This window comes from Solanum verrucosum, unplaced genomic scaffold (assembly GCF_900185275.1).
Source record: "Solanum verrucosum unplaced genomic scaffold, falcon-dt-bn FXZP01001031.1, whole genome shotgun sequence".
In the NCBI taxonomy this organism is placed as follows: domain Eukaryota; kingdom Viridiplantae; phylum Streptophyta; class Magnoliopsida; order Solanales; family Solanaceae; genus Solanum; species Solanum verrucosum.
Window position 1 is genome coordinate 167,792 of NW_026019685.1, and position 16,916 is coordinate 184,707.

Here is a 16,916-nt window from a genome sequence, read left to right on the forward strand (position 1 = left end):
GACCTCTAACTTTATTTGACTTAAAACTATCTTCCCTTGAATCGGAATTATGAATTCAAGGTGTTCAATCACATGTTATGGAGGGATTCTTGAACGCTTAGACGTACTTTGGAGTATCGGAAACAACGATACAACATAGATATAATACTTAAGAACATGCATGAGAAAGTGAGAAAAGAATGGGGGAAACTTGGCTGAGACTGCAGATTTCTGGTGCTACAGATGGCATCTACGGACGCCATCGACGGACCGTAGATGGACTTACGGTCCGTACTGCAGGTCCGTGGATCGCGTCAGAGATTTTTCCCCAGAATTCATTTAAGAAAAGAAATATGACCAAGTGTTGACCTACGGTCCTGACTTACGGTCCGTAGGTCAAGTCACGGACCGTAGGTCGCGACCGTAGATCGACGCCCCAAAAACCTAACTCCTGATCCGATTGACGGTTGACCAGTACGGACCGTCGATCGATCTACGGTCCGTAGGTCAGTCCCGTAGATGGGGATCGACAGCCCAGAAATTTCTGCAAATCGATGGTGGATCAACCTTTAAAGGGTCATAGCTCTTAGAATCATAATCCCCTCAACATATAATAGGTTTCAACTTAATGCACAACCCAATCTAGCCTCACAACGAACCATAACTTCAACAACCTCAACAACAATATCAACAACAACTAACAACTTCGACACTTAAACAACAATTCCCAATCTTTTCTCAAAGCATAGAATAAACTTGGTGTGTGTGAGGGAAAGGATCAACCCACACGAAAAACTCACATACCTTGATAGGGATCACCCCCGACGAAAATCCACAATGATCTTGTTGATCTCCTCTTTCTTCTCTTCTTCTTCTTCTCCTTCTTCAATCTCAAGAACCCTAACTCTTTTCTTTCAAAATGGGGCAAAAATGATCCAAAGATCATCCTAATACAACAATATGAGCTCAAAAGAATTGTCTAGGGAAAAGACTAAAATGCCCTTAATGATTCCCGGACGGATTTCCTTGTCAACTGCCCAACTTTCAAAGGTCATAACTCCCTCATACGAACTCGGAATCGAGCAAACTCGGTGGCGTTGGAAAGGTCGTTCCACGAACTTTGCAACCATAATTGGAATTCCACCTAAATCATCCTGAGCTAGAATTTATGGCTGTTCAAAGTTAGCCAAAATTTCACATTTTCCATACTTAGCCAAAATTTCCAAAACTTTAAATTCTTTCCAAAAAATGAAAATTTCCAATTCTAAGCCTCTTCAATTATTTCATATTGCCGGATGTTACATCAAAATCTACCATATCTAACTCAACTAAGTCATCGTGGTACTCTTATGATTGACGGAAATTGTACAATCACGATAAACTCTATCAGCTAGAATAGGCTCACCAACAGGTGAAGGAACACTGAAGGGCTCAATAAGTTTCTTAGGAAGAACATTAAAATTCATAGCAACATATGGAGTTACAAAAGATAAACTCGCTCATGTATCTAGCAAAGCATAAACATCAAAGTTAAAGACTTGGATCATACCAGTGACAACATCTGGCGAATCCTCTTGCTCTTGGCAACTAGTGATAGCATATAGACGGTTTGCTCCTCCGCTAGAACCGGAAGTAGCTCCTCTAGGTGCATCCCTGTCTGGTGGAGCAACTGAAGAAGACTAGGCTTTATTGTCCTGATTCCCATTACCATTACCCTGCTAGTTCTTTGGACATTCTCACACGAAATGACCATTCTGACCACACTTGAAACATCCAGTGGAACCATCATGACACATCCCTGAGTGGTTCCTACCACACTTAGCACATGTAGGAATCTTAGTACCCCTATGTTCCATACTACCTTACGACAGTGCAAGTCTAGCTCTGAAATTCTAGAATTCTAACTATTGTACTCACATTTGTTTCTTGGTGCAGGTGCACCAGCAGATGATGGAGAAGGTCCTTTCTGCTTATATTGGAAAGAAGACCGGTTCATATTACTCTTTTGCTGCCCGGATTCATTCCTTAATGTCTTAGACCTCTTATTATTAAACTCTTCTTTATCCTTCAGCTTGTCCTCCTCAACTTGTTGCACATGGATCATCAGCCTTGTTGTGAGCATGTCACCTATTAGCATGGCTGCCTTACTTTCCTTACTTGACAGACGAGTCAACTCAACGACGAATAAACTCATCCTACTCCTCATGTCAACAACCATCTATTCGCTTCTCTTAGCTCACAGGGAAAGAACGCCCTAAGAAAGAACTCTAAAAAATAGCTCAACTCACAATCGGTTACGTGCAAGCACGAGTTAGAAAAAAAACTTTATAGAGATTAACTCTATCGCACGAAATGAGTATGAAAGAAGTAAGATAGTTCCTATAATGTTGCAGCCTCCTAATTATAGATGTGACACGCTTCACACTGATAACTAGGACTCTACAGACACGGCTTCATAGACTCCCTAAGACTCTTGAAATTTGTGCTCTAATACCAAGTTTATCACACCCCGAGCCTACACCCTGGACGGGACTGGCACTCGAGAACAACTACTAGCCCCAAGCGAACCTTGGCCTAGCTTACTTACTCAGCGAAAGACTTTAAGCATTAAGAAAAGAACTCAAATGCAAGATAACTCAACTGTCTCAAACTAAACTCATAATGTTTTAGAAATAAACATTTAACTTAGCCAAAGTGGCAACTGATCAAAATTGAACATAAGTCAATAACAAGATAAAGACAAATGAACTAACTGACTGTCTATCTATGAAGCCTCTAATAACTGAGATGGATGTCTAGACAAGACACCCGATCATCCTAACAACTGAAAATTACTAAAGCAATATAAATAGGGATTCTCTGGAAAGAAGGGAGCCTCACCACATGACTCTGAATGTTCAACTGGATCAACGAAATGTTGGATGTTGATCCTGGTTACCTGTGAAATCTCAAGTTACTACGAAAAAGTTTTCTGGCCCCAATTCTTTCTCTATTGGCTTTTCTCTAACGACGAAATCGGGTCGTTACAGAGATCTTGCAAGTCTTTTCAAGAACTCAAGCATCAAAGAACACTATAAGGGACCTGGTCCCGGAAAGACTACGTACATGAAAAAGTCAAAAGACAACTGTCTAAAAGCTATCACATCTAACATGGTTGGTGCACAACTTTTCAGAGTAGCAGGCTCTCAGCCAATGGTGTTGTCCCAAGGTGTTTGTGTCCATTTGATATAGTTTCTTCTCCAAAGACACAACTCAAGATTTGGCAAACAAAGTTTTGAATTTCATAAAATTCATAAGCTTAAAAAGAAGAAGTCATCTTCAAGGAAGAACACTGCTCATGCTCAACAAAAGGACTTGATAGAGTGCTGAAGAGACTTTGTTGTATTTTGAGCTTTGTGTCTTATGTGCTTACATTGTAAATCTACTCCTAAGTTATAAAGGATAGTAGATCAGTTAATTGTCTAAGTATTTAGTTTGAGTCGTATTTAGAAGAGTTAGTTAGTTGAATCATCTAAGTTTTGCACTACAAGAAACACAACTTTTAGCGACAACTTTCTGTGGCGACACATAAAATTGCCACAAATATATGACTTATTGTGGCGATTAACCAAGTTGCCACAAAAACTGGCGGCTATAGTTGCGACACCTATTGTCGCCACAAAACATATGATATTTAGTGGCGACTTAATTCATGTCGTCACAATAGTTACTAATTTTTTTTCAATAAAAATAGATGAAAGTGTATTTGTGGCGACTTATTGAGTGTCGTTGCAAAAAGTTTTAGTTGTGGCGACTTTGCTGCCACTAAATGTGGAGCTTTTGTAGCAACCTTTTATGTCGCTACTAAATGTTGAGCTTTTGTAGCAATATTCAATGTCGTCAGTAAAAATGGAGCTTTTGCAATAATCTTTTATATCGCCGGAAATTCCTTTATGTTGATATAATAAGACATTGTATGTCAATTTAACTTCAATTAATAGTTGTAAAGATAATAATGAATGATTTACGTATTTTTCATTGCTAAATTAGTACTTACACTAATTTAATGCATCTAATGACCGTCTTTTAAAATTAGTACTTACACTAATTTAATGCATCTAATGAGTATTTTAAATATATTATTTAGGTATTAAATATTGTTATTAAAATATGTAATGTGATTAATTTCCCAATAAACTTATTTTAAGTAATTACTCAGTGATTGAAACATTTTGCACATTACAAAAATAACTAATTTTAGGCATATATATTAGTATTACTTTTATTGAAAAGTAAATAAGCTAAATTATGATAATAAAGATATAAAATATGCTGTGAGTATTTCTTGTTTACTATTTTGAGTTCATAAGAAGGGTATTTTTAGTTTTTATTTATAAGAAAGGGATATTATAATAAAAATCTTTGTTCTATGATTCATTTTGAGATATATTTTTTGTATTTAAAATCAAATACTTACGTCTCATATAATATGAAAATTCTACTCTTAAATACCCTATGATATATATCTCGACCTAAGTATATTGAAATAAAGTTATTAAAATAATGCTTTATTTTTCTAATTTATGGATAATTTTAAAGTGGATGACTAAATAAACAAACTCAAATAAAAATGAAATTTTTCTATATAATAAAATATTATAATAAATCCGTGTTTTCCTTAAACTAAAATATGTACATTAAATTACTTAGAGATTTTAATTTATAGTTGAACACGTTTGGAAAAATAACTAAGACAAGAAACCATTATTTATTTGTTTAATTCGAGTACGAAATAGAATGAGAAAAATCTATTAAGCAGGTTAATTAAACATCGATTTTCAACATCAATTCTTGAACCAAAAACCCTGACCCGGCCCAAATAACCCAACTAGAGACCGCAATCCCTTCCCCATTTTCATTCAATCAAATTCTGAACCACATAAGCGCCGCCTCTAGGACGTCGGGAAAAGACCGGCGCGACCTCTGCTATCGCCGTAGTTGTCTCCTCCACCCTCTCACGCCTCTTTGAAGCTTCTCACAGTTACAAATAGCGAATAGACCTCAAGAAGGAACACAACGACACTAATGATTTCTCCTTCTAACTCAACAGATAAAAGATCTGTCCAAGGTCCATGGATGAATTCAGCATTCAACAGCCCCCCAATGGCTCCAAATAGCTATGAAAAAGTGAGTTTTCGCCCTTGTTTTTAATCATATCCTCTCAAAATCACTCGGAAGATTTCCTACTTATTTTGATTCTCATAGTTTGAAAATCTTTAGCTTTATTGGGGAGCTAATATTTAGTTTTTATAATGTAAAAAGTGCTTACATTGGCTCTGTTGAACAAGCTGGCTCTGTTGAACAAGCTTTTCAATGGTGAAGACTCGAGATTCACCGATTCGTTGTCTCGGAGAAGGTCAATAACCTCCCATTTACTTACTTTCCATTCTAGGTCTTTAAATGAATGTGTGAATGAATAAATGTTCTTGCCCGCTTAATTAATTTTTTGTTGTACGTTTATAATTTTTTCATTTTTATTTGATAAATAAAATCAGCATCTAAAATGGCTAATATGAACTGAAAACCTTAAGAAAAAAAAAATCACTGATCAGTTAATTTATCGGTATGTGATTAACATTGTTGCTAGTCTAGTTTGTGTGTTGAGAACCACTTGAATGTGTTTTACTTCATTCTTGTTTTTAATCTTGTATGAGAGTTTTAAAATTAACTTGAACATTTAGGAGAAAGCCACTGATTCATATAACAATTTAAAGTTGTTGAAATTTGATACTAGCTGCAAAAATATATGGCTCATCTAAAATCTATTTCCAAGAATTTGATGTAATAAGATTTCTTTTATCAAAACTTAAATTTAATACAAGTACAAGTTTCTGAATTTACATAACTAAATACTATGTAAAGACTAGATATTACTAGGAAAGATCTCTCTTGGAATTATCTAGATGCTTGCAAAACAGCAAAAGTAATGTAATGTTAAGAAATATCATGGTGAATGCTTCATAGTATGATCATACAAGTTATATCATACATTTATAGGAAGGAAGATAACTATATGTTGTAGTAAAGTAATTTCTTAGGAAAGAAAATGTAGTCTTCCTTTGTTCCTTTATGGAAAATAAGAAGTACAAAAGAAGTATAAGTTAATTAACTTGGTGATTTATTAATTCAGTCAAATGGAAGACTTATTTGTTTTCTATGCTTAGTCTTAAAATATGGTTCAAGGTTATATTGGTGCTCACTTTTGATTGTTGTGACTTTGGAAATTTGAAGTTTGTATGATGTCAGTTTTTTTTATTGTATTTATGCTTCAGTAACACTTTTCAACATATTACTATTAGAAAGTTAGTGTTAGTTTTTGTTTCTGCTAGACCCTTGCCTCCTGCCCGCCCACTCTTGTCCTTAACTCGTTATGCCAAATCTAACTATGGTGCTGCTCAGCACAATATTTTCCTTCAGTTGCTTTAGCTAAAAGTTTCACTTTAAACGTGCTTCTGCATTCGATTTTGGATATGATTAATATCTATGAAGATTAAGTTATGGACGTATCCAAAGTTGAAAAAATCAAAGAAGAGTTACCTGATGATGATGGAGATGTCACTAGAAAAAAATAATGATATGGAGTGACAAAAGACATTTACCACAATTAACTATATTTTGATATTTTGATAATTTAGTTTGAGTAATTGGTCATAGATTCAGTTTTAACGATATGTTTGTGATGACTTTAGCTTCTTTTTAACTCGGCTAAACAATCAGCTCTTCAAGTCCGATGCTTCTCAATTTCAATTTTTGTGCTTCTGCAATTTTATCATATTTATTCATTATTTTGTTTCTATGAAGTTGTTTGCTACTGTGTTGATTCAATGAATTACTTTGGAAGCTGAGATGAAAATTAAGAAGGATTGGAAGTTGTCAGAAGAACAAGGACAAATTTCTATAGAAATAGATAGAACGCTCCAAGAACAAATGAGATTAAAAGTGGTGGATTCTATAATGTCGAGAATTCAACAGGTAAACACATTGGTATCTATTTCGACCTTTTGTTGTAATTGCAACTCTTAAGCACAAGTCGCCAATTGTTAGTTCTATGTAATAAATCTTGAGCTATTCAACATACTCCCCCAGATGCACTTCTTCATTGTTTCTCTTCTTGCATCGAACTAGCTTGTGTTCTTCAATTTTGTGAAGGAATTGAAAAACAACTGATAAATAGAATGCATTTGGTGAACTCGGTGTTGAATTTATTGTACCACCAGCAAGTTTGGTGATGTCAGCTTGTGCACTGTCTTTTTCTAATAACTTTATAACTGCCCTTTTTCTATTATCTCTCTTTTATAACCATCTCTTTTCTATTAACATTATGATTATGTTAATAATAAAAGTGATCTTGTGTATTTTCCTAATAGGAGAAAGGCAAGGTTCTTGCATTATCTAAAAAGCCATCGACAAAGGAGGGGAGCTTGAAGACACTTAATAGTTAATTTTCTTTTTCATTTGTGTATATGCATAAATGACATTGAACAATGAATTATTGTGAATTATATATTTTGTTGATTTTTTTAGTAATAGAAGTACTTGTTATATCCAGTTTAAGGATTATTTTGTGTGTTTCTTGAATTAGAATGAATGATGATAATACATTAATAGCTAATTGACAAAATATACGAGTATATATTGATTTTAGAGGAAATTTATTAGAATTGACTATTGCAGTTGTAAATATAGGTTTTTGTGGCGACAAAATTAGTGACAAATAGAATTAGTATCTGTGGCGATACTACGTTGCCATTGAAAGTATTAAACATTTGTGGCAACATAAGTCGCTACTGAAATCCTTTCTTTAGTGGCGATGGGAGTTGCAACTAATAGTATAAGACCTTTTGTAGCGACTATAATAGCCACTAAAAGTCTAACTTCAGTGGCGACTTACAAAACATGTATTTTGTGGAAGCTTTTTTGTGGCATACCTGGTTACTTTTAGTGGCAAGCTAGGTCGCCACAAAAGGTCGTTTTAGTGGCGACATATTAGAGTCGTCACAAGAAACATTTAGTTATGGAAGTACTTGCCACGGTGGTAAGGTCGCCACTAAACATAATTCGTGGCGACTATCAGGTGTTCTGTAGCGACTTCTGTCGCCACAAAAGAGCTGATTTCTTGTAGTGTTGGTAAAGTCTTTTTTACATCATTGTTTTGATGTTCTCTTTGGTAGAGTTGCCTAGGAGTGTCAACTAGAGTTAGTTGATGTGTGGTGCAGCAGAGTTACTACTTGTTTTGAGTTGGTGACTAGAGTTAGCCTTGGTGGGTTCTCAAAGTCTAGATTAACTAGAGTTAGTTGGTTTAGTGGGCAATAGAGTTATTGCTTAGTTTCCTTTGTAGTAGAGTTGCTATAGTAAGGGGGAAGGGATTAAAGAGTTTTAATTCCAAGGTTGAAAGAGTTTTTAATCTAAAACGTTGCTCCGTTTGAATGAAATGGAGTTTGGGTTGAAATCATGTGAGTTCAGGTCATAGTTTTCATCGCCCTTCAGCAAGGAGGTTTCCACGTAAAATCTGTGTGCTTGATTTACTTTGAGCTATTTATTTTCCACACTTTTATTCTATCTGTGGACCTGGTCCTATGATTACTAGTGGACGCATCCATTCTAACAAATAGGTAATTGGGTAATTTACATTAATCTAAGCTATTTTTTGTTTGACATAATAAATGTAGTCGTTTTTTTTTTCTTAGATTGGATGAGGAAGAAAGTATATTTTGGGATAATTTTAGAGATCTCCCTTCATGTTTTGCTCTATAATATTCTTGAGAGATCTCCCATCATGTTTTTCTCTATAATATTCTTGAGAGATCTCCCTTCATGTTTTGCTCTATAATATTCTTCTTCTGTGGTGGTTTAGGATATTACTCTTAGCTCTCTTATTTTAATTTTTTTTAAGCTTATTTAAAATAAATATAAATCAATTGTGACTTGACAAATTTTTCCTTCTTTATATTAATTGTTTATATTAATGCATATTATTAAAACACATGACTTATTTAATAAATACATTAGAAATAAATCAACACAAATAAGTTGAGTCCGGAGCCAAAAGGGCAACAAAATTTTTCAAAAGTTTCAAAAAGGCAACAAAATTAGTTATCAAACCAAAGGGGCAACAAATTTAGATGCCGTTTAAATTAGGTTCTCCGCTGCAAAATGCGGAAACCAATGCGCATTGTAAGGCGCAATGCGCGCATTGGTTTCAGCTCCTTGCTGCATTCTTTAAAAAAAATCGTTCACTAGCTATATCAGTTAATGCTTGAATGCAAATGTTCAATCAAAGAGTTGGTGGGTTTCATTCAATTAATTTATTCTGTTATCAAATTAGATATAGTTATAAATTTAGTGGTTGAATTCATTTTCTATGAAATTTAATGCAGATAAAAATTAATGCAAATCCTACAACATAAACTTATAATATGGAAAACTCAATCAACACAATCCGATTATTTTTTAAAAAAAATTATTCAATCCAATTATTTGTATTGTTAATAAATTTTAATTTATAATTTTGAAATTATTTCATAAATGATAAAAATTGATTATTTTTTAAAAGTATACTATTTGGCTTAATTTTAGGATATTCGTAAAACCTTTTAATTACATATAGAGTTTAAATATATTATTATTATTTTTTAAAAAACTTAAAACTATACTATTATTGTTAATATTTATTCAATTTAGAAATAAATAATAAATTCTAACAATAAATAAAACTATATTTACAATAATATTAACAATAATAGTATACTATATTTTTTTTAATTAAGTAACTATATTTTTTTAAGTAAGTATACTTAATTAAAAAACTAACAAGTATACTATTATTGTTAATATTATTGTAAATATAGTTTTTTAATTATTATTTTTTACTTTTTAGAATTTATTATTTATTGCTAAATTGAATAAATATTAACAATAATAGTATACTTTTAAGTTTTAAAAATAATAATAATATATTTAAAATTTATCTGTAATTAAAAGGTTTTACGAATATCCTTAAATTAAGCCAAATAGTATACTTTTAAAAAATAATCAATTTTTATCATTTGTGAAATAATTTTAAAATAATAAATTAAAATTTATTAACAATATAAATAATTGGATTGAACAATTTTTTAAAAAAAATAAACCGGATTGTGTTGATTGTGTTTTCCATATTATAAGTTTATGTCGTAGGATTCGCATTAATTTTTATCTGCATTAAATTTCATAAAAAATGAATTCAACCACTAAATTTATAACTACATCTAATTTGATTAAAAGAATAAATTTGAATGAAACCAACCATCTAATTAATTGAACATTTGCATTCCAGCATTAACTGATATAGCTAGTGTGAATGATTTTTTTTTAAAAGAATGCAGCAAGGCGCTGAAACCAATGTGCCTTGTAAGGCGCATTGGTTTCCGCATTTTGCAGCGGAGAATCTAATTTAAACGGCATCGAAATTTGTTGCCCCTTTGGTTTGATAACTAATTTTGTTGCTCTTTTGGAATATTTGAAAATTTTTGTTGCCCTTTTGAATCCGGACTTCAAATAAGTTAATACTATACTTTATATATATATATACTCCTACCTTCCTTATTTATTTATTTTTAACCTTTCTTTAAGCTTATTTAAATAAATAAAAATCAATTGTGACTTAACAAATTTGCCCTTCTTTATATTAATTTTTTCATATTAATGCATATTATTAAAATACATGAGTTATTTAATAAATACTTTAGAAATAAATCAACAAAAATAAGTTAATACTATATATATATATATATATATATATATATAAAACACGACTACACATGTTTTTCTTTTACTAAACAAAGATACACATTTCTTCATATTCATTTATTTCAAAAAAATTATTGAATAAGTCATTTTAAAAATAATATAGATTAATATGAAGAAATTTATATAAAGAGGCATAAATTTGTCAAAGTATAATTAATTTATATTTATTTAAATAGATTTTTAAAGAATGGTTACAAAATAATTAAAATAAGGGAGATAAAGGTAAAATCGTAAACCACAGAAGAGGTGAATGTTATAGCTAGAGTAAAACCTCAAGGAGGTCTCTCAAATTATCCCAAAAATATTTAGTGAAATATAGTTTTTCAGATTTGCATATTTAAACAAAATATGATCATTTTGATTCAGGATAAAATCATTGGAACTATAATAGTTTTTTATAAAATATACTCTTAAAATTTAAATTAAATGCATGTTTAGGGTCATTCATTATTGTTCCATTTACTTAGAATGGTGTAGGCTATGTATGAAAAAAATTTGGTGGAGAACGTTATCCTCAAATGGGGTCTGCCACATATGGATTTGGATTAGTCGAGTTTTATTGTGGGTTTTGAATACCGGAATGAAAAATAAAAAAAAGATGTGTACGCTTACAACCATATTAAGGATCTCAAATATTTATAATATTGAAACTAATGATATAGATGTGACACTCGCACGTACTCTAAACTAGTCTCATCTAAAAGCGATTAAAGAGCATACTTTTATTATTTTATTGTATTCTCAACAGAATGTCCCCTCCCTCCAGTTTGTCTAGTATTTATTATTTAATTGTATTCTCAAAAAAATTATTTTATTATTTACTTATATTCTCAAAAAAATTAAAAACATATAAAAAATTTGACCGACTCTCGAAATTCTATCACAGAGTTATTCAACTTTATTTTATAACCTCAAAGTCACTTAACTATAAATATTTTAACTACAAAATCACTCAAGTATTGATATTTCACTTAGAAAGTTACACAACCAATTTGAATCTCCTAACTACGAAATTAGAGGTTTAGTTAGTGGTTTACGGGGGTTCAAATTTAATCTTGAAGTTTTATGTTTAAATTTCAAACACTATATTTTAATTTTTTGAACCTTTTTAATTAATAAAAATCTTAAATCCACCAATATAAACGAAAGTTGACTTCCCTTTTTATTTATTAAAACCACCTATAGTGGGGTTAGGCTAGTATGTTCCTAACGTATGTATTGATTAGAGCAAAGAAGAAAAAAATAGCCGATGGCTTGAATATTTGTCCTATTTTTTTTATATATACATATAGATTTCTTGAATCCCCTAAATACAAAATTAGAGATTGATTAAGTGGTTTAGGGGTACAAATTTTATCTTGAGATTTTATGTTTAAATTTCAAATATTATATTTAAATTTTTCGAACCTCTTCAGTAAAAATCTTGAATCCACCAATATAAACGAAAGTTGACTTCATTTTTTATTTATTAAAACCACCAATAGTGGGGTTAGCCTAGTATGGTCCAAATGTATGTATTGAATAGCGTAAAGGAAAAAAAAAGTTGATGTGGCATCGATAAAATTTTAAGAGTAAATTATTTTTTATGTTTTCAAAATATTTTAAGTTATTAATTATAGTAATTTGTAATATTTTTTGCACAATATTTAAATGTATAAAAGACTAAACAATAATAAGACAAACAAACTAAAACGAAAAAACCACAAAAAAATATCAAACTATCTTTAAGTGCCAAAGAAGACATGTTGACCTGATGCCTGTTTTGACACTATGAAACTCCCTCTTATAAGATAGTATATGAACTCCCACACCTTTATAATGGGATTAAGTTTCCGTTTGGATTAACTTATTTTAGGTGCTTTTGATTTTTAAGTAATTTTTTTGTTTGGGAGCTGTTTGAAAAAATCATAAAGTACTTTTAAGCACCCACTTTTAGGTAAACAAAAAATTAAAAATAAATAAAAAATAAGATACCACCTACTTTTAACTAGTAAATTACTTTTTATAAGTTTATTCAAACAGGCCCTAAGCCATTGAGTTGCATCCAAAATGGATTCATATTAAGAGAAAGAGAGAACTACCACCAATATTAAGTTTATCAATGATTATTTAGAGACATATATTTATGATAAAATATTTATTTTAATTTACTAATTTCAAAGGCCTACAAAATTTAATTTGCGTAAACAAAAATTTTAAAAAATATATAATTTTTAATTGATGAAGAGCTCGTGCAGTGCACGGGCTAATATTTATTTAAAAGTTAAATATAGAGGAACTTGCATTTATAGCCACTCAAAAATAGGCTAATTAATCTCCATAGCTATAGTTTGATAATTACAATTCGTAGCTACATGTTATAGGGAGGACGGAGGCGAGTGATACTGGGAGAGAGAGGAGAGATGCAAGCGAGAGAGGGCAAAGAGTGGGAGAGATCAGGTGAATTGTATATATATATCAGTTAGATAATTGTATATTATACATATGTATTTGTATATATGGAAAGCGAGATTGGGAGAGTGAGGAGAGAGGCGAGCGAGATTGGGAGGGAGGAGAGGGTGAGCGAGAGAGGGCAGAGAGTGGGAGAGAGGTGAATTGTATATGTATATCAGTTAGATAATTGTATATTATACATATTTATTTGTATATATGACAAGCGAGATTGGGAGAGGGAGGAAAGAGGCGAGCGAGATTGGGAGAAGGAGGCGAGAGGAATGAGAGAGAGCAGAGAGTGGGAGAGAGGTGAATTGTATATATATATCGGTTAGATAATTGTATATTATACATATGTATCTGTATATTCTGGCGAATTATACATATACAAACGTGGCTAATTATACAAACTGAAAGTCAACCCACGTAATTAATGTATAATTTTAGTCGTGCGTGGTAATTATAGCAAACTATAGCTATGATAAGTAATTAAGTAGTATAAGTTTGATTAACCGCATAATTTTCCCATTTTAAATTGATATATATAAATATATATAGATAGATAGATGTGTGTGTGGTAGTAAATATTCATATTAACTGTAAAATGAATACCTGATAAATATTTTTAACTTTGATAATTTTAAGTAATTTTTATTAAATAATTTTAATTTCTTTTACGTAAAATAAATTATACATATTTGTATTGTAGTAAATCATCTTGCTCTTTTTTCTCAAGAATCTTATGTGAGCGGACATTATCCTTTATTTTCTGAAATAGGAAATATACAAAAATCATTGTTAATTTATGTAACATTTGATTGTTTTTCTTGTAAATCAGAGAAGTTATGCGAAAATTTAAGTATTGTTGCATTACAAATTTGTGCAACACTAATTTTTAAATTAGAATTTAATTCTTACAATAATATCTACAATGTTAATCCCTATATAGTTTGCCACTTGACGATGTTGTCCCTTAAGTATGAGCTTTGTTATTTTGAGGTCTTGATAAAAACAAATACATTCTAATTTAAGTCTTTAAAATTTAATAAGTACAATATAAATTTCTCCATTTTAATTTATTTATCTAATTTTAAATGTTATTTAAGTATATGATATATAACTCATTCTTAAAAATTAGAATAATTTAAATTTTGATTGCACATAAAAATATTTCATTATGTTTATTAAATTTCTAGTAACTACACTGATTTTTTCTCACTCTGGAGACTAATTTTTTTATTGCATAGGGATAAAATTTATTCTATTATTATGATTTTTGCATATAATATAATTAATTAGTGCTAACATAAAGATAAGTTACTTCAAATCTCTTGTTCATTATGTAATGATGCATGCCTGGAGCCTTTTTATTAAAATTAAAAATCAATGTGAAGTAGGGCTCATACTATGAAGTGTATAGGGGAGTGAAATAACTGATTATTTTGTCTAACTTAGAAAAAGTACATGATCAATAACACAAAGTACAATAGATTTGTAGCAAAATAATTACAAAAATACCAAAAAGGCCCCTATGACAAGCATGCATGTTGACGGGGAGGAGCTTGCTTTGTGCGAACCTCGTATATAATTCTCCCTCCGTTTCACAAAGAATGACCCCCTTTCCTTTTTAGTCAGTTTCAAAAAGAATAACATCTTTCCTTTTTTGGTAACATTTTACTTTTTGCTTTCCACGTGGCATGTTTAAGACCACAAGATTAAGGGCAATTTTGTACATTTGACATAACTTTAATTTAGGACCACAAGATTCAAAGTCTTCTTTATTTACTTAAACTTCGTACCAAGTCAAACCAGGTCATTCTTTATGAAGCGGAGAGAGTAAGAGAATATATAACATATAAGAGAACATATAGGTGAGCTGGGATGAATTTATGGGGGCCATAGGTGTTTGTTCGAATTTTTTGGTAAAAAAATTATAATATATATATAGAGAGAGAGAGAGAGAGTGTTTGACATTGTTTGGGAGGCAAAACCACTTACCTTGAAAAAAAATATTTTTTTTGAAAAATCATAGTGTTTGGCTGATCAGTAAAACTACTTCCAATTGGAAAACATAATCAGTTTTTCTGTTATTAGAAAAAAGCTAAATATTTCTACTTCTTAAAAAAAAAAAATCGAAGCAAAAAAATATTTTCTTCAAGATCAAACTATCCTTGCCATATACATTTACCAATACATATCCTATATTTATTTATTTATTTATTTGGTGAATTTTCGCATGTAGTCATTTCATTTGTGGAATTTTTTAAAGTTTATTTTGCTTGATATTTTAAATAATATTTAAATTATTATGTTAATATTATATTAATATTTAATATATTTTTTATTTATCTTTATATAATATTGATTAAAGAATATATATATATATATATAGATATATATATATATATATATACAAAGGTAGTTTTGTACCATTTTCAATAGTTCAAGGGTATTTTAGACCATTTTCCGTACTTTTAATATAGTATAGATGGTCATACACTTCAACATGGTATCATAGCAGACAGAAGTCATGTGATCGAATCTCACCGCTATCCACATCACCAGGAATTAATTTCCACGTGTTTGGCCCATGAAAAGAAAATCAGACCCGCACGTAAGGGCGGCTTGTTGAGCATACAGTTAAATAATAAAAGTATGATCTCTCTAACATGTTAAGCTTTTTAAATAAGATCTATGGTCACACACTTCAACACATTGGAGGTGAGCCGAGTCCAATCGTAGCTAGCTAGTACTCCCTCTGTCCCTATTAACTTATCAAATTTTGACCTAAACACACTTTTTATGAAAATAATGATTGATGCATTGATCTTATCATTTTACCATATGATAGGGTGCTAAACATATATCTAACATTCATGCATTAACAATTAATCAACAATAATTGACTTTGCATATGCTACTAATCTAGTATTTAATTTGAAGCAATAATATCTATCGTACATTTACTGTTAAGTGCAATAGTTGGCCTTGTTATAATTTAGTATAAATACCCATCGTCAGAAGTTAGTAACACATCATCTTGAGAATTATAAACTCCTTAATTAATTCATATATATTCTCTACCTTTGAACATGGCTTCCAAAACAAGTCACCCCTCAGTAGCCCTTTTCCTATCACTGAATCTCGTCTTGTTTGCTCTTGTAAGTGGAACCAATGATACTGGAAATTGCGGAGGACAACAAATGTGCTCAATAGATACTTTGAAACTTGGTGTGTGCGCTAATATACTTAATTTGGTGAATGTAGTAGTCGGGTCTCCACCAACTTTGCCATGCTGCAGTTTGATCCAGAGATTGTTGGATTTAGAGGCTTTAGTTTGCTTGAGCCTTGCCATAAGAGCAAACGTCCTGGGAATAATTAATTTGGAAGTGCCACTAGCTATCGACCTAATTCTCAGCGCCTGTGGAAGGAGCCTTCCTACTAACTCCACTCGTTAATGTCCCCTCTAGCCAATGGGTGGCACAGACGTTAATTAATAAATAAATATCTCATCGTGCTCGTTAATTAGTATTTAATAAGTGAACTTTGCATATGCAAGTTCATCAGTATGTAATAAGTGAACTTTGCATAGGCAAGTTCATGCATGTATTGTTTTTGATCTTATTATATTACATAAAAATCAAATTAATAAATAAAACTAGTACGTGTTTAAAGAC

At 31.1% G+C, this 16,916-nt stretch overlaps 1 protein-coding gene across 1 annotated transcript; it reads left to right on the plus strand.

The window, feature by feature from the left end:
- Nucleotides 1-16,331: 16,331 nt before the first annotated feature.
- On the plus strand, nt 16,332-16,697 carry LOC125836229 (14 kDa proline-rich protein DC2.15-like). Its single transcript, XM_049515402.1, has one exon. It carries the CDS (start codon nt 16,332-16,334, stop codon nt 16,695-16,697), a length of 366 nt encoding a protein of 121 aa, XP_049371359.1.
- The last annotated feature ends 219 nt before the right edge of the window (nt 16,698-16,916 follow it).